Here is a 26,487-nt window from a genome sequence, read left to right as displayed (position 1 = left end):
GTCTTCTGGCCCAAGCGGCGAGCAGTCCACGAGGCGCAGCGAACGGAAGCGCCGATTCCCCAGTAGGTGTCTCAACTGTTTTACTGGGTTTGACGCAAATGCTGGTTTTCCTATCCCATCAGATGCTCCCGAAACTTATAATGAAATTGATACCCGTGAAGATCGTGACCTTTCGTACCAAGCGGTGCAGGACGAGTTGGACTCAATGAAGGCCAACAATGTGTGGAAGCTGATGAAAAATCCTGGCGGTGTGAAGCCTCTCAAGACAAAATGGGTCTTCCGGCTCAAAGAGGACGAGGCTGGTCGGCCAATTCGATATAAAGCGCGACTGGTGGTGAAAGGGTCCCTCCAACGTTTAGGAATTGATTTTGAAGATACGTTTGCCCCAGTAGCCAAACTGTCAACGGCTAGTGTGGTATTAGCTGTTGCCATAAATCAGGGCTTTCGTATACACCAGATGGAAGTCAAGACGGCTTTTCTCCATGGTGTGCTGAAGGAGGTTCTCTACATGGAAGTACCCCAAGGCGTAGAAGCAAAAGGAGGTACGATCTGCAGACTTCAGAAATCGCTATATGGCTTAAAACAAGCTCCACGATGCTGGAATGACAGGTTCAATTCGACGCTGCTCAAACTAGGGTTCCGTCGATCAAACCGAGATTACTGCCTTTACGTGTCCATCGCCGAAGGTGATGAGGTTTATCTAGTGCTTTATGTAGATGACCTCATGATAGCCGGAAGAAACATACGGACGATCGAAAAATTGAAGCACTGCCTTACAAAAGAGTTTGAGATGACCGACTGTGGCGAAATAAATTTTTTCTTGGGTATACGGTTTGAAGTTAACTCAAGAGACAGCTGCTTTGAAAATCCTGGAAAAATTCGGCATGGCTGAGTGCAATCCAAGCAAATCCCCGATGGAAAAAGGACTCCAACTAAGACGCGAAGGATGTCGTACCTCCCAGCCTTACCGGGAGCTTCTCGGGAGTATGATGTATCAAATGCTGTGTGTGCGACCTGATTTGTGCTATCCGGTCAGCTATATGGGAAGATTCCAACAAAAACCGACGGATAACCATTGGCAGGCACTCAAGCACATTGCCAAATACCTAAAGGGATCAGCTACAATGGGTCGAAAATCGAAGAGCGGATCAGTTTGCTGAGTATTGTTGCGACGAACGGTCGAGACAGGTCGAGACTAGAAATCTCGTACGTGTCACGACACTGAGGAAAACATGTTTATATGGCTGTCGAATGTCACACAGTAGGTAAGGGATGGACAAAATAATTAGGATAGGATGGGTAATATTAGATGTGTTGTAACTACCTTAGTAATCATCCGATTTTGACAATTTAGGCATGCCTGAACTACAAAATTAATGCAGTCTTACGGTATGTCCATGGAACCGACTATGGACACCGAATTCCGGAGATATTCTGGGTTTTTCGGAGGTGGGTTCAAAACCGTAAATTTGAGGTAGATATTAGGATAAGTTGTGATTAAAAATTGAATCATATTAGTAACCACAAATGATGAAGGGATCTTGCCGATTGGAACCATATGTTGGGACCAGAATCAAGTGAGATATGGCCATTTCTGTATAATCGGTTCCGATCGACCCTTATCAAAGGGGTTAGGCCACAAGTTCATTTGAATCTCGCTTTTTGATAGATCGTCCACTATGATACGTGGTTGAAGATACGTTTGCCCCAGTAACCCCCCAGTCAACGGTTCGTGTGGTGTTAGCTGTTGCCATCAATCAGGGCTTTCATATACACCAGATGGATGTCAAGACGGCTTTTCTCCATGGTGTGCTGAAGGAGGTTCTCTACATATAAGTACCCCAAGGCGTAGAAGCAAAAGGAGGTACGATTTGCAGACTTCAGAAATCCCTATATGGCTTAAAACAAGCTCCACGATGCTGGAATGACAGGTTCAATTCAACGCTGCTCAAACTAGGGTTCCGTCGATCAAACCGAGATTACTGCCTTTACGTGTCCACCGCCGAAGGTGATGAGGTTTATCTAGTGCTTTATGTAGATGACCTCATGATAGCCGGAAGAAACATACGAACGATCGAAAAATTGAAGCACTGCCTTACAAAAGAGTTTGAGATGACCGACTGTGACGAAACAAATGTTTTCTGAATTTTTTTGAAAATCCTGGAAAAATTCGGCATGGCTGAGTGCAATCCAAGCAAATCCCCGATGGAAAAAGGACTCCAACTAAGACGCGAAGGATGTTGTACCTCCCAGCCTTACCGGGAGCTTCTCGGGAGTATGATGTATCAAATGCTGTGTGTGCGACCTGATTTGTGCTATCCGGTCAGCTATATGGGAAGATTCCAACAAAAACCGACGGATAACAAACATTGGCAGGCACTCAAGCACATTGCCAAATACCTAAAGGGATCAGCTACAATGGGTCGAAAATCGAAGAGCGGATCAGTTTGCTGAGTATTGTTGCGACGAACGGTCGAGACAGGTCGAGACTAGAAATCTCGTACGTGTCACGACACTGAGGAAAACATGTTTATATGGCTGTCGAATGTCACACAGTAGGTAAGGGGATGGACAAAATAATTAGGATAGGATGGGTAATATTAGATGTGTTGTAACTACCTTAGTTATCATCCGATTTTGACAATTCAGGCATGCCTGAACTAGAAAATTAATGCAGTTTTACGGTATGTCCATGGAACCGACTATGGCCACCGGATTCCGGAGATATTCCGGGTTTTTCGGAGGTAGGTTCAAAACCGTAAATTTGAGGTGGATATTAGGAGAAGTTGTGATTAAAAATTGAATAATATTAGTAACCACAAATGAAGTAGGGCTCTTGCTGATTGGAACCATATATTGAGATTTGGAATCGGACCAGAATCAAGTGAGATATGGCCATTTCTTTAAAATCGGTTCCGATCGATACTTATCAAAGGGGTCAGGCCACAACTTCATTTGAATCTCGCTTTTTGATAGATGGTCCACTATGATTTTATTCTAGAAGGCCTCTAATGTGTCAAGAATGAAAAACCAATTGAATAAACGGATCCTGGAGTCGCTAGGATGTCCCCGGGGAACCTGTAAATGGGGACATTTAAATTTTAGCACCAAAATCAGTCATTCGACGGCTCTTTTTTCATGGTTTTCGATCAGGAAGCGAAGCATGAATATAAAATGGTCCATTGACGGCTCTGACCGCTTCCAGGATCTACGGATTGGCCCCGGGAAACCTGTGGAAGGGGACATTTTAGTTTTACCAAAAAAAAAACAGTCGTTTGACGGCTCTTTTTTCATGGTTTTCGATCAGGAAGCGAAGTATGAATATAAAATGGCCCGTTGGCGACTCTGATCGCTTTCAAGACCTACGGATTGGCCCCGGGGAACCTGTGGAAGGGGACATTTTAGTTTTGTCACCAAAACCAGTCGTTCGACGGCTCTTTTTTCATAGTTTTCGATCAGGAAGCGAAGTATGAATATAAAATGGTCCGTTGACGACTCTGATCGCTTTCACGACCTATGGATTGGCCCCGGGGAACCTGTGGAAGGGGACATTTTAGTTTTACCACCAAACCAGTCGTTCGACGGCTCTTTTTTCATGGGTTCCGATCAGGAAGCACAGTATGAATATAAAATGATCCATTGACGGCTCTGACCACTTCCAGGATCTACGGATTGGCCCCGGGGAACCTGTGGAAGGGGAAATTTTAGTTTCACCACCAAAACCAGTCATTCGACGGCTCTTTTTCCATGGTTTTCGATCAGGTAGCGAAGTATGAATATAAAATGGTCCATTGACTGCTCTGACCGCTTCCAGCACCTACGAATTGGCCCCGGGGAACCTGTGGAGGGGACATTTTAGTTTTAGCACCAAAACCAGTCATTCGTAGGCTCTTTTTTCATGGTTTTCGATCAGGAAGTGAAGTATGAATATAAAATGGTCCATTGACGGCTCTGATCATTTCCAGGACCTGCGGATTGGCCCCAGGGAACCTGTGGAAGGGGACATTTTAGTTTTAGCACCAAAACTAGTCATGCGACGGCTCTTTTTTCATGGTTTTCGATCAGGAAGCGAAGCATGAATATAAAATAATCCATCAACGGCTCTGACCGCTTTCACCTACGGATTGGCTCCGGGGAGCCTGTGGAAGGGGACATTTTAGTTTTACCACAAAAACCAGTCATCCGACGGGTCTTTTTTCATATTTTTCGATCAGGAAGCGAAGTATGAATATAAAATGGTCCATTAACGGCTCTGACCGCTTCCAGGACCTACTGGTTGCCTCCGAGGAACCTGTGGAAGAGGACATTTTATTTTTACAACCAAAACCAGTCATGCGACGGCTCTTTTCTCATGGTTTTTCATTCTTGACACATTAGAGGCCTTCTAGAATAAAATCATAATCGATAAGTATCGATCGGAACCGATTTTAAAAAATGGCCATATCTCACTTAATTCTGGTCCGATTCCAAATCTCAATATATGGTTCTAATCAGCAAGAGCCCTACTTCATTTGTGGTTACTTATATTATTCAGTTTTTAACCACAACTTCTCCTAATATCTACCTCAAATTTACGGTTTTGAACCTAACTTCGAAAAACCCGGAATAACTCCGGAATCCGGTGGCCATAGTCGGTTCCATGGACATACCGTAAAACTGCATTAATTTTCTAGTTCAGGCATGCTTGAATTGTCAAAATCGGATGATAACTAAGGTAGTTACAACACATCTAATATTACCCAAAATTTGCATATCCTAATTATCTTGTGTGGCAAGCACATGGGTTCATTATGCCCAGGGAGTCCAGAAAGTTTCCCTCGCGTAAGCATCCTAGACCGCAAAGATGTTTTTGATCATTTAGTAATTCTAGAGACCTAATTTCAAACCCAGGAAACCCCCCAAGTAACAATTGCCAGTTGAATAAACATCAGTATGGTCAGATTTATTCAGCCAGCGTTGATTAAAAATTATACTATCATACATGACAACATTTGTTCCAGCATTGTTCGCCCAAAAATGGAGTATTTATTCAACAACAACTAGCAACCTCTCTTCAACTTTACTTAAATAGTAGATAAAAATATTCATTCATCAACTTTGTTCAAAAACCAAACATAATGTTAATTCAACTAGTCAGCAACTCACTGATTAGGCTTTTTTAAATTATTCTTTTATAAATACATTTATTTCATTACATTGTCACACTTATTAAGGCATTGTTCAACATACTGGAAATAAGAAGAAAAATAATTTATGACCAGGATACCGGTATCGATCCAACGACCTTTGAATCCCCAGCCCAGTTGTTTACCATCAGCTATATTTGTCACCTTGGAAAGTACCAAGCTGAATTAGAAATATAAACCATACGTTGTTGAACAATTCTGGTTGAACAGCTGTAATGGGGTTGTTGGTCATTTACTCAACAAAATTGCCAACAATCGAACAAAAGCTTAATAGAAGTCAATGACGTTATAGTTAGTGTAATGTCATTCCGAAAAGTGAATTATCAGTCTTGATTTTATTGTAAGTTGTGAAGCTGCTGCCTTCTAACTGCCATCATGGAGATAGATTTTTCCTGCAGATTTCTTCTATCATTCCTGAAGTAAGTATAAAAATAATAATTTATTCTCTAGTGAATGGCAAAGTGCAAAATGTTTTAAAAAGAATAAATCCGCTAAAAATAAATTTATTTGTAGAGTGGAATAAACGTTCGTACAACGTTGAACAAAAGCCATTGTTGTTATTGCAATAAGCGAATTATCAAACGTTTATACAATATTTCAAAATTATATAAATAAACAAAATTGAAATTGGATACAGAAGCAATGATGTTTACTGATAACGTCAATTATTAGACTTCTTAATAAATTCATGCTCGTGCCTAGATTGTAATACCCAAAAAACAATTGTTGTTTGAAGAAATGTCTCTTACAGCTACGCTATTCAGCTGTATTTTTAATTATGATTGGTTTATTGCATTTGATACTACTATACCAACCTTGTTCGCCCAAAATGGAGAATCTATTCAACAACAGCAGTTCTATAAGCATGTTGAAAAAAATATTTAAGCTATCACCTTGCCTCGATTGTTCAACTGCAAAAACAATAAAAGAGCTACAACAACATTAATTCAACGCTTGTTACTACAAAGCTTATTACCCGAACTAATAAAGCTTTTGTTCAATGTTTTACAAATAAGGCTGTTTGATATACTGTTGTTTGTGTAACATAGAAGATTGGAGGAAACTATTATTCAACATTAGTTTGAGAAAAAGTCCTGTATACAAGTTGAATAACGTTGGTTTTGGTGGCATCTAAATTGTTGTAAGGAATATCTCAAATAAAGCTTATTTCAAGTTTCCACAACAAGCATTTTTTTTTATAAAAATGTTAAAAGAGTACTAATTCTTACGGATAATTTTTATCTTGATATTATTTTATCTTTCAACTAAACAACTAAATTAATAGAACAGTGACTTGTTTTTTTACATCAACTAGTCATTACTAAAGTTATCACAATCTCGAACAATGTGAGGCTCGAACCCAGGACCCTTCGATTGACATCCGCTTGCTCTTCCGCTGCTCCATGCAAGGTCATATAAATCGACTATGTTAAATGTAGTTATAAATTATTTAACACCAAATTGAACAATTTATTGCACAAACATTGCATAAACAACATTTGAATATGTTTATTCAGCAGAATGTATATGACAACAATATTGTTGAAAACGTTTGCACAGCAACGTTTATACAAATTCAGATGAGCATCGAATGTAGTTGCCTCGATTGCAGTTTAAGAATCGTTGAATAATGAATTCTGAAACAATCTGCCTCCAATAGTCAATCCGTGCGCGCATCCGTTTCCTATCACTGTGAAAACAGCAACACCAAACAGTTTCGGTCTGAATTTATTCTTTTTAGTATAATTTTATGATATTAAGCAAAAATAAGCCTTATACCATTCGTAGGATCTGGTACAGCTTTGAGTTCTGCGAATGTCGCTGCATTTTCCACTGCTTTGTGTTGTACTTGTAGCGTCTTACACAAAAACCGGTGTTTTCACTAACCACTGATATGATATGTACCACTCTTTTTGAACTATTTGAAAGATTTATCCATTTTCACAAAAAATCAATGCACAGTGACATCTGCACAGCCAGATATAATATAATTGATTTTGTCAGCGACTATGAATCAACAGCAATTATGTTGTGTTGAACAACATTTGAAAGAACGTCACTATAATTAACAGTTACCATACAGTAAACTTATTTCACAATTAACCAACCATGCAAAGGTTTTCAATCTAATATAAGACACATTACTTCATTGAATTGTACAACTTCGGGAGCGCTGTTGAATAACAAATTCTAACAAATGTTATTAAGCATCACATAAACATGTTATTCAATATCAACTTGATTACAGAAAATAGGATTTACTTTGGTGGAATAAAGTATATTTACAGTGAATAATATAACTGTACTTCACCCTGCCAGGGAAATTTTAGGGCAACATTTGTTAAACTTTTATTCGATGCTTTATTCAAATAACAACAAAACAGGGAACTAATGCGGTGATTTCAATCAGTATAACATTTATTAAACAACTTCTCAAACATGCTTTATTGTTCAACTACCATCGCTTCTATACAACAATTGTTCAACAAGCTTGTTGATTTATGGCTCTGAATTGTTTCTTGGGTAGAGTTTAAAAGGTTTGTTCGATGCTTCAAAAACAAATTATATAAACATATGCATCACGATGAACAGCATAAACTTTGCAAGTTTAAGTTGTTTGTATTTAGCTAGTTGTTCAATATACATTTCGTTTGTATTTAGCTAGTTGTAGAGATAAGTCGGTAGCGCTTATAAAAGTATTATTCAGATACATAGCTGAAAGCAGAACAGAAGCTGGTTACAAATGTCAACAATGTTTGCCCAATTTGTAATTCCGTACTACATATTGTTCGGCTACGAATACTTTAATTAAACGTTAGTTCGACAATGATGTCTATTTGTGGTAACTGATTGTTACTATAGATAGTAGAATCTATAGATGAGCGAAAGCATGGCTGAGTCGATTTTTTTGCCCGTGCACACGCGCATATGACGTCACAGCCCTTAACGTTTCCATTGAAATCGTGACGTTATGCTCGTTTGGAGACACGTTTGACAGTTCGTTTGGAGACAGAGGATTTATCTTCGCTCATCTATATATTCCACTATCTATAATTGTTACTTGGGCCAGGAATACTAAACATAAATTAAGTATTCAGAATTAGACCTGTGCGCCGAAGTATTTGTGAACGGCGGCGGCGTAAGGCCATTTTTACACCGGCGGCGGCGGCGTCGGCGGCGTCACGCCGTAAGCAATGTTCAGCGGCGGCGGCGGCGGCGTGAATCGGCGTGAAGAATTTTGAGCTGAGGAAAAAAATCAAGGCATTTCATGCTTTTTATGAATTTTAGGGTTTTTTGTACAATTGCTAGCCTCAGTCAGACTGATGGGGGGAACATTCTAATAGCTTTGTTTGTATCTCCACAGTAAAAGTTTACATTACATCCTCCACTAGGACATTTCCGCATCACATCACATGAGTTCATTGTACTTCGGATATGAATCCAGAAATTCGTGTGGAAATTCCTCAAGATATTCCTCAGAAAATTCGAGAAAGGAATTCTAAGAATTAATTTAAAATTTCCCTAATGAATTCCTTCAGAACTTTCACCAAGAATTTTCACTTGATTCACTTGAAAATTTATTAGGGTATTTCTTCGGAAATTCTTTCCGAAATTTCTTCAAAAGTTCCATCAGGAATTTCCTTCTACTTGAGGGATTTCTTCGGAAATTCTTCTACAGAGTCTTTTGGGATTTTCTTCAGTAATTCATTCGAAACTATTTTTAGGGATTCCTTTGAAAATTCCTTTAAGAATTAGATACCCATGGAAAATCCTTCAAGAAGTTCTATGTGAATACCTACGGACACTGTTTTAGGAATACATTCGAAAATCCATTTGGGAGAAATCCTTCAGAAATTTCTAATAGAAAATCTTCCAATAATTCCTCAAAACATTTCTTCGGAAACTCTAGGAAGATATTTTTGGTATTTGAAAAATTTCTTCAGGACTTCTTTTCAAATTTCTTATATGAATCCCTTCGGATATTCCTTTAGCAACTCTTCCAGAAATTCCTGTAGACCTTCGAAAATTTCCGTTGAAATTACTTTAATAATTATTTCGGAAATCTCTTCAGAATTTCTATTGCGAAATTTTGTTTGTTAATTACCTACTTCATTTTTTTAAAACGTTTTTAAGTGTTTTTTTTTTTCATTTAAAAATAAGTTTATAAAATAAAATAAGTTTATAAATTTCTCCAAATTCTAATTCTTTCCGGAACTATTCCTGCAGTAATTTTGTATGGTTTACTGAAGTAATTTTCTAAAGACTTCCTGGAGGAAGTTCCAAAAGAATTTCTGAAAATATTTCAAATCCCTTTCCGGAGGGGTTTCTGAAGGAATCCCTGGATAAATGTCCAAATTATTTCTTGGAAATTTCCGACTCAATTGTTGAAGGAATAACCGAAAGAGAACCTGAAAAGATTATCGAACAGAATTTCAAAATGAATTTCTGAAGCAATATTCGAAGGAATTCTTAAAAAAAATTACGAAGGAATTTTAAATGGATTTTCCAAACAGCTATTGGAATTTACATAGACATTCCTATATTTCTCCTGGAATTTCTTCAAAAAACCCGGACAGTAGTAAATCAAATTCAGTTTTGACTCTAGAATCAAAATTACATGCCAAGAAAAACTCCCAAAATATCGAGATTGCAGGGCTGGTAGCGACCAATGTCGTTCAAAATAGTGACTTTGGTGACCAATGCTGACGAAAAAAGGGACCAAATAGTGACTTTCAGTTCCAGAAAGAGTGACCAAATAGTCACTTTCAGATGAAGTTTTATTATTTTTCAGACATAGAATTATCTCAACTCATCACATTTATAAGTCTGTGGTCGAAATCTCTGTTGTTATGGAAAATATAGCAACGTTATAAAGAATTTTAGAAACTAACTTTCTTTATAAAACTTGTAAAAATGCATCCCATTTTAAAGTATATTCATAAAGGGAACTGTTCCTTTTTTATATTTCACTAAACATATATTCATCTTATCGCGAAACAAACAAATACAGCACAATCTTCATTGTAACTTTTCACAAACATGTATGCTCACTGTTTAAAAAATTCCAAGAATAAGCAACAAATTGAATTCATTTTTATTGCTTTGTTTTTCTTGGGATGAACATAGGAGCTATGGGATGAAGTCGAGGAGCAGTAAATCTACATTATGAAATCATGAATTTCACGAACATAAATGGACAACTTACTAGTAAGCATAATTAGAAAGTGTCCGAGGAAAATTAAGCAATTCCGATAAAATAAAACTACGCGCGTATGTTTCCTACAAGCGTTGCCAGACTAGTTTTTACGCGGGTTAAATTCCACATAAGTTTACAAAGTTTACGGGAAATACCAATCACCTGCGTAAAAACGACTCCATTGTACGAAACATGTTAGTTAACTGACGTGACGTTAGTTAACTGACTGTAAGTGACGTTTTGATCAACTTTGACTTGACTATAGCAAAAAATGCTTTGGTTTTAGAACTTCGCGTCAAAATATTGATATACTTAGTTGGGTATTTGTAAAAAAAAATAAAAAATCCCAGTGTATTAGTTATTTTTTAAATCATCATACGATTTGTATGAAAAAATATTGAAAAACTTAACAGTCATTTTTCTCAAAACTAAGATTTTGTCACTTGCACCCCTTTTAGTTTGACCCTCAATTAAGGGTTTGCCCTCTTATGGTTTCAAAAATATTAAGGAAACGCATGAGCTTCATTACTTCAAGCAAATTCAACAACAGATGAACAGAAATTCATTCAACAGAACAGGTTATCAAGAATCCATAATTAAAAAAGGAGCAAGACTTATCAAGAGACTCCAAACCTCTTCTAACATAATGAACTCATCGTTTGGATTGGCATTTTGTGAATCAAGAACCAGAAATCACGACAAATGAATCCATGAAAAAAATGGGAATGTTTAAAAATCTTATCAAGCATTTATATTTTATCGCTAAAGACTTTTTTTCTTCATGGCCAAATATACTGAAACTAGAATTGTTTATGTTATGCATTGTATCTTGGATGTAACTTTTACAATTTAAAAAGAAGTTTTAAGAAAGAAAAGAAAAAAACAAGCAAGAACAAAACTTTTTTAAACATTCCAAAAGCTTTGTACGGCAATCGAAATTATAATTTATTTAACAAAAAAAACAACAATCTCTCCCCGTCTCATAAAAACTGTAATATTTGCGTCAAAATTATGTTATTTTAAAATTAGTTACAGCACAAATTCTTGCCGGGAATCAAAGAATCATTTCAAAATCTAATTTTTTGTTATTGACATGTCTGAACAAGCAGTTTGTTCGGAATATCATACGGTGTGTATCAAATTCAAAATCATCAAAAATTTTAAACATTCACGATTTTTTATATTTGAGTATCCAAAATTTATGCATTTTCAGTTTCAGATGTATATCATCTGAATATATTTTTAAAAATTCACAAGTATTGATACGCAATCAATAAACCACCTCAAATCCCATTACATTATCAAACACAGATGCAGATTTTAATATTTCGATTCATTTTATGTTACAAAATTGATATATTTTTTGTTACAAAAATTGGAAAGCATGCATGTTTGCTTAAGGATTGCATTAATGACCTTTCGACCAACCCCTTGCTCACTTTTGGTTTCCTCGAAACACTAAAATTGAAAATATTAATCTGAACGTAAACAGTTCAATTGATATGAAATGAAATTTTGAAAATGAAAAAAATGAAATTTTGAAAAAACTTATAAAATCAACAGATCCCTGTGGGCATTCTGTTTGCATCACTTATAGTTTATAAACTATGACATGAAACCCTTTCAATAAATTATTATCGAAAATCCCATAAGAACACCAAAATAAACGGTTGGCCAAGTTTCAAAGCGAATATTAAGTCACGAAGAAGTTAAGAGCAACTTGCGGACAAAAAGGCACTTAGCGGGCTTTTTTTCCGATCCGTCATTCAATTTCCGCCATGAACTCTTGGAATTGGCCAAAATTAAAATTAGCCAAAAGTTTCAAAATAGTTGAAAATAGCGACTTTAGTGATTTGAGCTCGAAAAAAAGAGACTTTTTAGTGACTTGCCCAAAAAAGTGACCAAGTCACTAAAAAGTGACCCACTACCACGCCTGAGATTGCGGATATTCGAATATTCTCAAGAATTCCTTGGGAACTTAATGCAGAGCTCCTTCGAAAATTTCTACATATTTTTTTTTGTAAATACCTTTAATAATTCTTCAGGAAATTTATTCGGTAAGTCATCAAGAAACTCATTCTAGTATACCTTCAAAAATTTCGTCAGGAACTCGATCGGGAATTTCTCCAAGAATTCCTTCAAAAAACCTCCACAAATGAAACAAATTTTTCTGAAGATTCTTAAAAAACTTTCCTACAATTAATTCTGACAGTGAGCAATTTTCAAAGGAACTTCTAAAGGAATTACCGACATGCTTAAATTTCTTAAAGAATTTCTTTGGACATTCCTCCAAGAATTCCTTCGGAATTTTCTCCAGGGATTCTTTCAGAAAATCTTCCAGACGGAGATAACTTCCGAAATTCCTCAAGACTCTAAGAATTTTCGTCAGATGTTCCTTCAGAACTTCCTCCAGGACTTCTATCGGAAATTATTTCAGGAAAACCAAGAAATTTCTTTGAGAATTGTTTATCAAATTAAATTAAACCGTTATTTTTAGAACAGTTCTGGCTATTTAAGTACAGGGAGAGTGAATGAAATGTCCAATTTGGTGGGCCACGTGCCTCATCGTGCTCCAGCTTCAGAAGCCAAGTAACCATTATTGCTTTCTGTAGCCAATAAGATCTTGGGTGATCTAACATTTAATACGCCAATGCGGGTAAAAGTGACAGAAGCAAACAAATCTGCTAAAGGTATAACAGCTATTTAATTAATGTCTAATTAAGTAATTAACGATCTGCATACAGTGATTTTTGTGTTGGTCAATCATCGGCGTGAAATACGAAATTCGGCGGCGTCGAGCCAACCGGCGTATGGCGCGCCGCCGATACCTTGACCGGCGTCGGCGTACGTCAATAAGTGTCGGCGGCGGCGGCGTGGCGCGGCGGCGCACAGGTCTATTCAGAATTACTGAACAGCGTGAAATGAAAAATAATTACTTCAGCTGCCGCCGCATACCTTTAGAAATAAATTTATCCTAAAACTTGGTGTGTTTCCAATAGCTTCAGTCAATGAAATAATGATAATTTTTGCACGATCATCAGCTTGAGTAACATGACAACAGTCAACAGTCTTCAACTATAGCATTTTGAACTGAAAAAAAATGCGCAAATTGTGTTTCCTCGTGTGTTTGCGCCTTAACATGCAGTTATTTTCAAGTGTCGTTTCTTATCAGATAAGAACCGCGTTCTTAAGTGATAACGAACTGCAATCGATTCGGAGGTTCGTGTGTTTTGTCTCCGATGAAAGAGTAGTCTGTCGGGAACCGTTGAGAGCACACCTCTCGCATCTAAATCATTCTGCAAATAAAATATAATTTCTTTCTGGCGTTGATTGGGATACTATGGTTAAAGCGGATGGTCTGCAATTGGATTAGAATATTCGGTTAATATTTGGAAAAGTGAGCTTCATTGAGTCACATGAGTATGGCCATTTCAGAGCTTTCAAGTGCATTTGCGATATTAGGTGAGTTTGGATAGACGCAATTGAACACTTAATGGACGTGTTTTGAACACTCGCGAGGTGGCTGTTTTACAATTAAACATCCAATAGCGATAAGATAATTTTGTCTTGCCGAAGTGGTTGACAGTATGAAGCTCTTTGGGACGTCTGTTTGATGGCACCTCGAACACGCTTGCAGAATGGTTCTGGTAATCCCCATTGTACCTATCTATATGTATTTTCACAGCTTTGCTGCTACACTTGAGTTTCAGTCAAGAGTTGCAAGATCTGCTGCCGAACGAAAGTGGGTCGGATGATAAAATCGTGACACCATCTCTGGTAGATGATTACGTGAATTGCCCTCCCGACGATGGTGAAAATATGATCGTTTTGGGAAGCATAGAAGATGAAAACGATTCGGATAGCATATCAGACTCGTCCGATTACTATGCTTATGACTATGGCGCACCCGATGATCGGATGATTACTAGGGTGAACGCTAAACTTATAGAATTGGTTAACGAAGATCTGCTCGAAGAAGCTTCAACGGAAGGTGAAACAACCCCCACAACGGATACAACAGCTTTCGATGGAGATGAGGAAGCTAGTGGAGAAAATGACAGCACAGACAGTGCTGTAATAGAGATTGATACACTAGATATTGACGATAACCAGGATATGAAGGGACTCGACAGCAGGTTTGCCGAGTTTGTTGAACAGCACCCTGAAGAACATCCTGTGATGTCCCCAAACTATCCAAATCCATATCCAAATTCAGTCAACACTTTCGAAGAGTATGGTCTGTTCAAAATCCAAATTTCTTTTCATTCATTTGTTCATCTTTCTCGCAGATACACGATAACAGGCGGCAATGGAATTCAAATTAATATCCATGATATTGACATGGCCCACGATACAGACTTTCTTTTTATCAGAGGGGGTGCCTTAAGCGATGAGGAAGAAAAAGGGGTCACTTTAACAGGAGAAGACACGGCCCCTCTTCGTTTCCTAATCCCCCACACCACAACCTTTTCCGTTCATTTTGTATCGCAGCACGACTCCTCTGAAAATCAAACACATAAAGGATACTTTTTGACGTACGCTCCATTTGGTACCGTTGTGTCGCTCACTACTCCAACTACTACGGAAATGATTGTTCCTCGTGAAGAGCTGCAGTGGTTCCGTCGGGAGGTTTCCATTAGGGAGATCATGATGGTTTCAGTCGAAACGTGGCCAAACGTTAAAGCGGCTTTGGCGAACGCTTCCAATGCGTTCGTGGAAATGCACCAACTGAAGTACAAACCATGTCGGTAAGTCCAGCAGTTCCCTAGTCTTCAGAGTAACTCAAGCAACTATTTTCACAGAGCGGACGACGTCAAAATTTTGGTTCAAAAATGTCCCGATACCTGGCCTGGTTACGAGGAGTGCGTCAGTCTAGAATTCGCCATTCCACTCCGGCCCATTGTAGTAATCGAAGAGGAGCCGGAAGGAATGGACACAAAACGTAGATTTGTGCAGGGCAAGGGCTTCATACCGTTGACTACCACTGAGGAACCGGAGGCGGAATATCAGCTGACGAAGGCAAATCTCGAGCACATGTGGAATGAATTCGGAGCGATGGCACTGGCTGAAGTGGGTATTGAGGTATACAAAATGCCGGAGAATTCGTCGGTGTTGCTAATTTGGATCGCCATCAGTGTGTGCGTCCTGGCGGCGTTCATATTCGTGCTGTACAGCATTTGGAAGATTGACTTCTTCAAGGACTATAGAAGGTAAGTGTCTATTCTGTACTGATCTGTAAGAGTTAGAGGCAGATTTGTAAGCACTGAGAGTTCGGCTCCAATCCATGGCTCATCTTTTCCTACTTTGCATCGCGTTTATCACATACAAACAGACGTAGCAGCTAGAACAAGTTCCTGAAAAAATATCACTCAACTGTATCACCATCTCGCGTGCATGTTGCACGAAATGTTGTTTGGTACGTATGTCGACAGAAAGCGCTAGTGTGAGATCTTTAATATAAAGGTATACGATGCGAGCGCCTCTGGGTATGAAACGAGCAACCAGTTGAATTTAAAACGAACGTTAAGTGCATGGACGAAGTGAATTTCATCAGTGTTACGTGTGTTTGTCTGTGGTCATATTATAATCAATAGTAATCAATAAGGCACCCAAGATGAATACACCACTAGGTGTTCCCATATGCCAAATTCACGATTCAGCTATCTTGAATTTTAGTATGGGAGAGCGAGTAAGGTTTTCATCTTGGAGGCACCAACCGTTCATGTTACTGTCAGCAGGCATCAGTAGCGAAAAATGTAGAGTGTAAACAACAACCTTCCGACCCTCAAGTCCACAATGCTCATCGCTTAGATCTGTGCGCCGCCGCCACTTAATGACGTACGCCGACGCCGGTGAAGGTGTCGGCGGCTTGCCAAACGCCGGTTGGCTTCACGCTACTAAATTTTGTATTTCACGTCGATAATTGCCCAACACAAAAATCACAGTATGCAGTGCGTTTGCATCTGCCGAACCAAGGCAACCTGCCAGGAATTAATTAAATACCTAGCTAATATATATTTAGCAGATTGTTTGCTTTTATCTCTGTCACTTCTACCCGCATTGACGTGTTAAGTGTTAGGTCATCCAAGATCTTCTTGGCTACAGGCCTATAAATCAACGCGCGTAGCGTTGAACTTCTAATATCATATGTATCTTCATGTGGAATAACATCATTCTGGTCGCATTATTGGGTGGTTCATCATCTTTTTGAAGGTTATGGAATGTCACATATCAGATAATAAGATAATAAGATTGTCTTAATAATTAGTCTAGTGCTTATACTCGTGGCTACAAGTCAACACTATAACAGGGATTGAATCCTAAAGAGAATGAACAAGTCTCTCACTTATCATCTCTGTATACATATACGATATGTAGCATACCGCGAGAGACTTTTTTCGCAAGCTGTCATGATAGAGAACTGATTCAGGAGGCTATACCCGATGTGCTTCAGTAAAGGTGTGGGCCAAAGTCCTCTAAGTCTGTAGTAGTCGGAAAAATAATGTAAACAATGCCACCCACAGTGGGCGGGCGGAGTGAAACGTCACGTCTGTTTTAAAAATTGTACTGAGTATATCAGACGTGACGTCACATTCGGTCGCCTTCGGCCATCTTCGGCAGCCCAGCTGAGAGTTTCTCTCTTAAAAGAGAGAATTTTTGTTGAACAAATCAAGACAAAATTTTCAAAACGACTTATCTGCTTTTGTAAACAAAGATTCAAACGACGATTGGACGAATCTGATAGCTCTCCCACGCAAACCAACACCACCAATAGGTAGGTGAAGGTCTCCGCTACCTGTTGATGGTGTTGGTTTGAATGGGAGAGCTATCAGATTCGTCAAATCGTCGTTTGAATCTTTGTTTACAAAAGCAGATAAGTCGTTTTGAAAATTTTGTCTTGAAATACTACTTTAGGGTTTGGGCCACACCTGTAGTAAAGCATACCCCATGAAGAATTTCTTTTAGAAAGCTCCAAATGTGGGGAGCACTGGCTCTGATGATGCATTGCAACTTGTTCTATATAGCTGTACAGTAACCAACACGGAATGAGCGGAAACAAAGCGAGAATCACCATTTTTCTGTGGGGGCTGCATACCTATCCGATCTGTTTTTTCGCACTTGTTTACAAGTTTGATACATTTGTTATCATGGCTTGTTAGGATTCGGAACAGTTTTTGCCTATCTTTTATCGTTGTTCGTTATCTATTGAGGCTTTGGTCCGATTCGCGAATTAAAATCAAATTAAACTTAAAAGTGACAATTTGGAAATTATGAAATCCCCCGCTCATAAGAATGGCTGGTGCTACCCAGCAAGACCAACAAAACATCTATCAAAAATGATTCAACATCTGTCAAAGGTAATCTTGCTCTGCGAGCAGAGTTATTTGAAAATTATTGAACTGTAATTTTTAAGTTCAATTTGATTTTAATTCGCGAATCGGACCAAAGCCTGAGAGCGATTTCTGCAAACCCTGCACTATTATTGTAGATCCAGTTCAAAACCGAACTGAGCTCTCGCGACAATTGCATTTTCTCCCATTTCCGATTGCCGCAACTGCGTCGCGAGTGGTGCGCATGATGGCGCACGGCTATGGCATAGATGCGCGCTACTCGCGATGCAGTTGCGACATCCGAAAATGGGAGAAAATGCGATTGTCGCGAGAGCTCAGTTCGGTTTTCAACTGGATCTACAATATGCATCTCTAGATAAAATAGAATACTGCTGGTTGCTTCTCAGGTAATCGCAACGGTCACTAAACACGACAGAGTCAATGAAAATCTTACCCACCGTATGCACTTGCCTACTCAGTGACTCCGGTTGCCTCTCACTAATACAATCGAACACTGCTGTCATTTGGCGAAAAGCACGTGGTTTTGTTTTGAGCGGGAAAATTCTGCCTATCTTTTAACACGGCGGCTATCTTGACGTTTACCTTCGCAGTCGAGCCTGCGAGCGTAAGACCGCCGCGGTATTCTAGAAAAAAATAAGGGCGACAATATAATGAATGTTGGATTTGGTTTCCCAGTCTGGTAGGTTTTTTTTCAACTTCCCTGGGCATAGAGTATAATTTAGTTAGCCTCGCGATATGCGAATGCAAAAATGGTAACTTGGCTTCTGGAGCTGGAGCACGATGAGGCACGTGACCCACCAAATTGAACATTCCTTCCACTCCTCCTTGTACTCAAATTGCCAGAATTGTTTTAGGAAAAACGTTTTAATTTTTTTTCGATACACAATTCCCAAAGAAATTTCTTAGTTCTCTTCAAAAAAAAATCCGTAGGAAGTCCTGATGGAAGAAGTTTTGAAGGAATATCTGAATAAAATTCTTAGAGTATTGAGGAATTTCTGGAGGAATTCTTGGAGGAATGTCCAAAGAAATTCGTTAAGAAATTTAAGAATGCGGGTAATTTCTTTAGGAGTTCCTTTGGAAATTTGCTCTAGGAATTCGTACGGAGATATCTTAAAATTCGTCTTAGAATTATGAAAGCAAATGGTGGAGGAAATTCCGAAGGGATTACTAAATGAACTTTCGAGGGATTTGAATGTCTTATGGAACATTAGTAGTTATCCACTATCCTTTAGTCTTGCTCTGTATACGGCTCCACCCAATAGTATAGTCGAATTTAATTACCATTCTGCTTCCAATGCACTGCTGTATGAAGGAAGAGAAAAGAAATTTTCTAAGATTCTAAGGAGTTCTGAAGTAATTCCTGAGGGAAATTTCAAAGAAAAACCTGGTTGAAGGAATTCCCGATCGAATTCCTGACGGAACTTAAAATTTCCTTCGTAAATTCCTTTCAGAATTCCTTTGGATATTCCTACAGAAAATCTTCTCTGGTTCTTTTACAGTTATTTCTAAGCATATGCGGTATTTCGAAAAATTTCGTTTCAGGTGGTTCGAAACGAAATTCCGCGGAATTTGAGCATGGCGAAATCTGATTTTTTGATTTCGTTTCGTTTCGTTAATTTACAAAAATTCGTTAGAAAAAACAAACGTTTAACGAAATTTAACGGAATTCCGCGGAATTTCGAGAGCAATTTAAACTTAAATCTTGCCTCGTACGGTCGTGTATTATCAAAAATTTAGGCTGCGCCGCTGAATAAAATCAAAAAGCTCTTTTCAAAACTTAATGTTATACATTTTTGCCTTTCTCGTATACTAAATATACGTAAAGGCTATAATTTCACTCCAAAACCAAACTTTTGATAGAAGGCTCGGAGACTCATAGTGTTATATACCAATATACTCAGCTCGACGAATTGAGGTGATGTCTGTTCATGTGTATGTATGTATGTGTGTGTGTATGTGTGTATGTGTACAAATTTTGTAGACACACTTTTGGAACTTAGCATTACCTGATTTACTCGCACCAAGTTGCATTCGACGGGGAATGCGGCCCCCCTGTTTGCTATTGAAAATTGGCCTGCTCGGACCTTGCATTTCGGCATTATTGAAAATCATTGTTTTTTCCCAAGGGTCTCCCCTTGGAAAAAATTTTAAAACCGAAAAAAAATTTTTTCAAGAATGGTGGGAATGCATAGTAATTAATGCAAAAGTATGCAAAATGATAGAAAAATGTAATCTATCCTCCTAAAGTGCTTTTTGACCTTTCCTATGTGATTTTTCAGTACATTTTGCGATGCACGAGAAAGGCATCATCGCCGCTAGGTGGATTAATCTGGGTTTTTTATTAACGCTTACTACATAATCGTATTATAAATCGACAAATACGTAATTAATTTTCTTCTATAAAACGTCTTCAGTGTTTTGTTATAAATGTATAGCGGAAAACAAAAAGTATCTTCGATTCTATCCTATTTTTCAAATGTGATCCGACTTAATATTTAAGACGTCAGACTCAGAGTGTAAATGTATTTAGATATATGAATCAGATCAGTATGATTTTCTCAAAAAAGCAAAGCAGTGGCGTGGATTCCTAGGGCTCTTGTGAAGTCTTTTTAGAGCGCCCCATTGATTTTGCGTTGGATTGATTTAAAACACGTTTTTTTCGATTTTTTAAAACAACTTCGTTTACAATAAATATTTAGTCGCTTACCAAGGTGGCTTCACTTGAATTAGCTTTTCAACTATAACCAACGATTCCTTTTCTGTGGCGCTCACAAAGATGCAGATCATTCCTTGGTATCTTATAACAATGAGTGTCAAACTAATTTTCCCCTCCTAATAGCAGATCGTAGAGCTGATTATCTATAAGACTGTAGGTCTCCGAGCCTCTTATGAAAAAGTCGAATTTGGAAGGAAATGATAGCCTTTTGGTGCATCTTTTTGTAAAGGAAATATTTTTTCTTCGTACCTGACAAACTGCTGCCGTAAAAACTTTGCGATCAAATTTCTGAAATACATATCTTTGTGCAATTTAGAAAGATGCAGAGTGAGTAAACGTATACTAATATGCTAATAAATGTATGGAAGACTTATTTGTTTTGTTGTTTTATGTTGTCCTTTTGTACCGTAAATTCCGGATTTCCGGAACCTGTTCCGTGGCCATAGCATGGCCAGTTTCGCCCTAGCAAGAAACTATGGTGTATTCTAAGTTAATTATGAGATTCTGAGAAGTTTGAGGTGTCGGAAAACCAATATATTTCGAGATTCTATGTTGGCCTTTTATACCTGTTCGGTGGTCATCGGGAGGACAATTTATGTCTATTTGGCTATTGTTGTCAATTATTCACATTGACCAATAATTACTTATACTAAAACACCTGTTATGACGTTAAAATTTCAACACTACTATTCCCATTGATCCCAGTTGAAACCACTCTGCAATTTAGTTGAAAATAGACCGAGAATGAGCTGTTTTAAGTTGTCAAGATTCGTCCCGGCAGTATACACCGGACAGATGAGAATATATAAATGAGTATTCAACTAGATAAAAAACAAAATCTATGCATTCATTTTCTGGTTTTGAGTTAGCTCATTACTATAAAGCAATGCTGATAAGACAACATGAAGTATGCTTCAGCATAATAACATAATTCTTAAGTAAAATAAGGTTTTCAACAGAATTCGAATTCGAACACACAAAAATCCCACAATTTCTATATTTTTATATACCTTCTGATATAAAACTAAACTGATATAAAATGGATCAGATTAGGGGGTACATACTTCACTATGAATGGGATATTACTTTATCGCCAATGGTATATAAACGAGAATTCGGCAATAACTCTATTGGTCGCAAAGAAGTTATTTGACTTTGAAAAAATTAAATCAGAATTGCGTACATAATGTAAAACCAATTCAATAAAAATTCCGCGGAAAAAAATAAAATTTCGTTTCGTTTCGAAAAAAATCGAATTTAATGGACCTGGATTTCGTATCGTTTCGATGTCTCGGAAGTAAATCTGTATTTCGTTTCGTTTCGTTGGGAAAAGTGTGTTATCGCATACCCTTAGTTATTCCTTCAAGAATTGAGTAGAAAATTTCTCCAGAAATGTCTTCGGAAATCTCTTTAGAAAAGCCACCAGGAATTAACCCTCCAGAAAGGCCCTTGTATTTTTTTCAGAAATTCCTATGGAACCTCTTCCAGGAAGTCCTTAGGAAATTCCCTCAGTAAACCATATAAAATTCCTGCAGGAATAATTCCGGAAAATATTCTAATTTTGAGGATATTAAAGAAATTTTCGAAGAAATTTCCAAAGGTATTTGAGTGTTAAACTTATTTTCAATTTAAAAAAAAACTTAGAAACAAAGACAATTAATTGCATATTATTCGGCAACTCGGCCGTTCGATAACCATTTTTTTGTTAAATATCTTGGCTGTGCATACGCATAACAAAAAAAATTAGAAACAAAGGTTTAAAAAAGTTGAAGGAATTTACAAACGAAATTTCTGGAGAAATTCCAAAAAGAATTCTTAAGGAATTTTAAAAGAAATTTTCTAAGGTCTACAGGAATTTCTGGAAGAGTTGCTAAAGGAATTTCCGGAAGAAAATCAGAGAGATTTTCTGGAGAAAATCCTTAATAAATTCCAAAGAGAAATTTCGAAAGAATGTCAAAAATATCTGCCACCCAATCACGCGTTGATTCTCAGCTCGTTGGGGGTGCCACAGCTTTGGTAGCCGCTCGATGCCCGCTTTTCCACACTTTCTGTCCTGTCCAGCAAATCTCCTGCAGCGCAACGACGTCGAAGTTGCGGGGATGTAATTCATCGTAGATCATCCTGACGCAACCTGCGAAACCTAGCGAATTGCAGTTCCATGTTCCAAATATGTATATTCGATGTATATTTGTACATTTCATGTATATTCGTCCCCTAGGTCTTTGCCAATTATATCGAGTCGTTATCTCTTATATTGCTCGTAATTATTGATTTTCCAGGCGGCTTATTGGGCCTGCGCAAACCTCCTGTCTCGTCGGAGGGCCGTCGTGTCAGGTTCGTTTTGTGTCCCACCTGACAACAGGACATGGGCTTGTGCGCTTTGAGCGGCACACGGTCGCTTTGGTGGGGCCGTGGGGCCTACTTGCGGATACATGCAGATGAATTTACCAGGACCCACTGTCAAACCCCACCACATCCTAGGTTCTGCGAGCAGGGTTATCCGATAATTATTGAAATGTCACTTTTAAGTTTAATTTCAGTTTGATTCTCAAAACTAAGGGTCCAGTATACAAGAGAGGCAACAAGACTTATTTTATTTTTATACCTCACACACACCATGCACTAAAAGTTATAATGTGACTGAGTAATAAACATTAAAGAGTAAATCTTTTCCTTATATCAACTTCAAAAAAAAGAAGAATTTATAATTTACCCTGATATAAATTTGTAATTACTCAGTACAAGTCCTAAATTCCCGGTTTTTTCCGCTTTTTTCCCGGTGACTTCAATTCAATTCAACGACTTTTTCCCGCTTTTCCCGTTTTCTCGGTCTGGTGGCCACCCTGTGGTGGTTGTCGGGGTGGTTGCTGTAGAATGTAGATCATTCAACCTCAACGAACTAGCATTTTATGTGAAGAAAGGGTTGATTACAAAAATGGTGTCTGCTGTGATTCCGCGCCACCAGTCAGTGGTGATGCTGAAAATGTATTCCAAATGGTGGCGTCTTAGCGAAAAGTCGAGCCTGCAGTATGAAAATACAAATTTATTTTGATATTTTCCACCATATGTTAAGTGAATGTCTTTGATACGGTGTTTTCCAGAAGTATTTTTTTTGTAATTCATTCAAGGTGAAACCCGACACAATTAATTTTTAAATTTGTCCCACAAGAAGCAGACATACCAACAAAGAAAAATCAGACCACGGCGAAAAGCACTGCGTTACAAAACGGCAAGTAAGTTCACACGTTTTGCAAAATGAATTATATCTCTGCTTCGGGGGCAGGGGAATTGTCTTTCAATCTAATCGTATCAGCATGACATCCAATTGTGTTATTATTACGTGTATTCTCCGATAAACGTATGAATAACTGATATAAATGTATGAATAGCTGTACGTAATTGTATTACGTTTTATACTATTCAGATATTTGAATGAATCAGACAACAGAAAGTTTATCAAACCAAATCTAATCTCGTACATCCGTAGTAAGCAAAAGTAGACAATCAACTCACTGTGGGTATTTTCACAGTCGCAACACAGTCTATTCAAACTTCCGGTAGCCGTGTTTGTAATATTTTCTTTTGAAGATGAACAATAAAGCACAATTAGCTATACCCGACTGTTTGATGATAATGGATAACATACAAAATTAGTATTTATGATGGTAGTCATCTAAATACTAATTTTGTATGTTACAGTAGCCTGAATATTTAATTTAATGTTGTTAATATCCTACATGTACCTAATCGTTAATAAATCGAAAAGATGTTGTCATCGACAGTAAGGGAGATTAAACTATAACAAACTAAAACAGCGTGGCCTTTAAAGTTTATACTCATGAAAAACTTCACACAATTTACAGAATTTCCAAGCTAACTAGAGAGCCTCAAGATGAAGATCGAAGCGAATTGAAGAAGAAGGAATTCGATATATCGATGTTCCCTTCACCGCACCAGATTGTCCCCAGCCTATTCCCAACTGGAGATCCTTATGGCGATCGTGCTAATGAAGCCCAGTATGGTAAGCGGGACTATATATGAGAATATTGTCAAAGAAAATAATCCATTATTTATTCCGGAACTAGCGTACGACAACTCCACAATGAACCCATTTGCCGAAGATCTGAATGATTCGTCCAAGTTCAGCAACAACCACGCTCCGCGGAGTCACCAATCACCAAAACAGCAGGTGTTCGAACCACTTTCGCCACTGGACTACTCCCCGAGCATCGTGGACTTCAACGGTAAGACCTGGCCGATACTCCAATAAAAAAATGTCATATCAATTCATCCCGATACATGTATTTTTTTATTTTTACTGTACCAGAAATACCGGAAACTCGATCGCCCAGAAGGAGCAGGAATAGTAATCCCTTTCTGCCGCCCAGCCATAGCAGTGGACCGGCGATCGGTGGCGATCGGTAGACACGATGGCAGGCCCCAATGGAAACTGGGATCGTAAAATCGTTTGGCATGTTAATTAAAAACGATTCGGTGTATTTTTAATTTTAGGACTTTTGGCGAGTGCTGATGAGGATTATTATTTTTAGCAAGTGGAAAAAATATGTTGATATCATATTAAATGAGCATCGTGATTTAATTATTTTTGTCAACTTGAACATTGTGAAAAGCATTCTACCAATCGCTGTTCGTTATCACAAAATCTCACATAAGCCCGCAGTCCACTGTTGGTCATAATGACAAATATTTGTCAAGTTTTTCCGGACATTTATCAAACCGATTAGAAATCGACAAGGATATCAGGCTGACTTGACAAATATTTGTCATTATGATAAACAGTGTACTGATAGTCATAGTAAAGATTTCAAGTTATTTTTTACGTTTTGTTTTTTTTTTTTTAAACAAAATAATGGAGCTAGGTGGATTAATTTTTACAAGTTTAACCATGTCGGCATTTGTGTAAAAGCTCAAAACTATCGAACAACATGTAGCCAAAATTGCATCGAAACGGTATCGAAGCGAAGGTGCGATAAAAATTTCATTGCTTTATCAACCTGCAGGTTTTTTCTCGGTGCAAAGTGGCCTGATGGTCATTATTCGGATTTTGGCGGGTGGATAAACGAAAAATAAAAATACGACAAAAAGTAGGTAATTATGCCAAGCAACTATTGGCATGCTTTGGGACGGCTCGTACGGGGAAGATGACGAGACAAATGTAGCTCTGGTAAATTGGATCAATTCAATAAAGGTGATACAATTTTTAATTGGAATTCTTGTGGACACTGAATATATGTTTTGCTTAATTCATATAAAAACTTCATTAGGATATGGATGTTGCCGAGCATTTAGATTGTTTGACTCATTATCCAATAATTTATTATATGTAGAAGCTAATGTTTTAAATGGGTTGTCTGATAGCTAATAGTTTTTTTATGATGCATGGCTGACTTGAAAGATCACCATCCTGGGCGTTGTCCAGCTATCGCCACCCTCAACTATGGTGTTCGCACGGAGGAAGACGCATAGGATCACACCAAGGAAGGCTCCGAAGTGCCAGCTCAACAAATTACCTCTAATCAGCATCTATACGGTTAATTCATCAGTTCATGTGTTATGGGCACTATACAAGCACCGAAGAATCTGATCTGGCTCTGAACACGAAAGTGTCAACCTTCGCATGGCCTCCCTACATGCCGCAAGGTATGTATAGATAACCATGGGATCACGAAGGTGACTACACTAGCAGGATTCGACAGCAGCCGCAAGGGGGACCCAACAGCGATGATTCCAGCAAAAACAAAAATTTCGAGGGAGGGAGGTGAGGCGAATGGCCGGTCGATGTTAAAATGGACGGCCCCACTCTGACCATAAACTTGGTGATGATCAACCATGACCATGGAGGACGTTTCGGACGTAATTATGTCCTTCCTGGACAACCGAGTCAACTACAGTAAGGACTTGAAACAGGCCGTACTGACCCTCTGCACTCTAGTCGTGGAGGTGAAGTCGGAATGGAAGACCTTGCTGGAAGCCAGTAAGAAGGCAGAGCACAAGATCCGTCTTCTTACTGAAGAG

At 38.3% G+C, this 26,487-nt stretch overlaps 1 protein-coding gene across 1 annotated transcript; it reads left to right on the top strand.

Moving 5' to 3' along the window:
• Positions 1-13,643: 13,643 nt before the first annotated feature.
• Positions 13,644-25,051, top strand: LOC134217736 (uncharacterized). Its single transcript, XM_062696548.1, has 7 exons — positions 13,644-13,845; positions 14,069-14,615; positions 14,673-15,131; positions 15,186-15,593; positions 24,315-24,472; positions 24,537-24,695; positions 24,779-25,051. Exons 1-7 carry the CDS (start codon positions 13,800-13,802, stop codon positions 24,874-24,876), a joined length of 1,875 nt encoding a protein of 624 aa, XP_062552532.1. The 5' UTR covers positions 13,644-13,799; the 3' UTR covers positions 24,877-25,051.
• Positions 25,052-26,487: the final 1,436 nt, after the last annotated feature.

This window comes from Armigeres subalbatus, chromosome 2, assembly GCF_024139115.2.
Source record: "Armigeres subalbatus isolate Guangzhou_Male chromosome 2, GZ_Asu_2, whole genome shotgun sequence".
Lineage (NCBI taxonomy): Eukaryota > Metazoa > Arthropoda > Insecta > Diptera > Culicidae > Armigeres > Armigeres subalbatus.
Note: the sequence above shows the minus strand (reverse complement) of the source record. Positions and strands in the feature narration are given on the sequence as shown.

What these genes read in the sequence shown, in the direction of transcription:
- LOC134217736 (XM_062696548.1), top strand. Translation starts at nt 13,800, where the DNA reads ATGAGTATGGCCATTTCAGAGCTTTCAAGTGCATTTGCGATATTAG. An exon ending in CTGAAGTACAAACCATGTCG is followed by an intron (nt 15,132 to 15,185) that starts GTAAGTCCAGCA and finishes CTATTTTCACAG; the next exon opens with AGCGGACGACGTCAAAATTT. An exon ending in GAGCATCGTGGACTTCAACG is followed by an intron (nt 24,696 to 24,778) that starts GTAAGACCTGGC and finishes TTACTGTACCAG; the next exon opens with AAATACCGGAAACTCGATCG.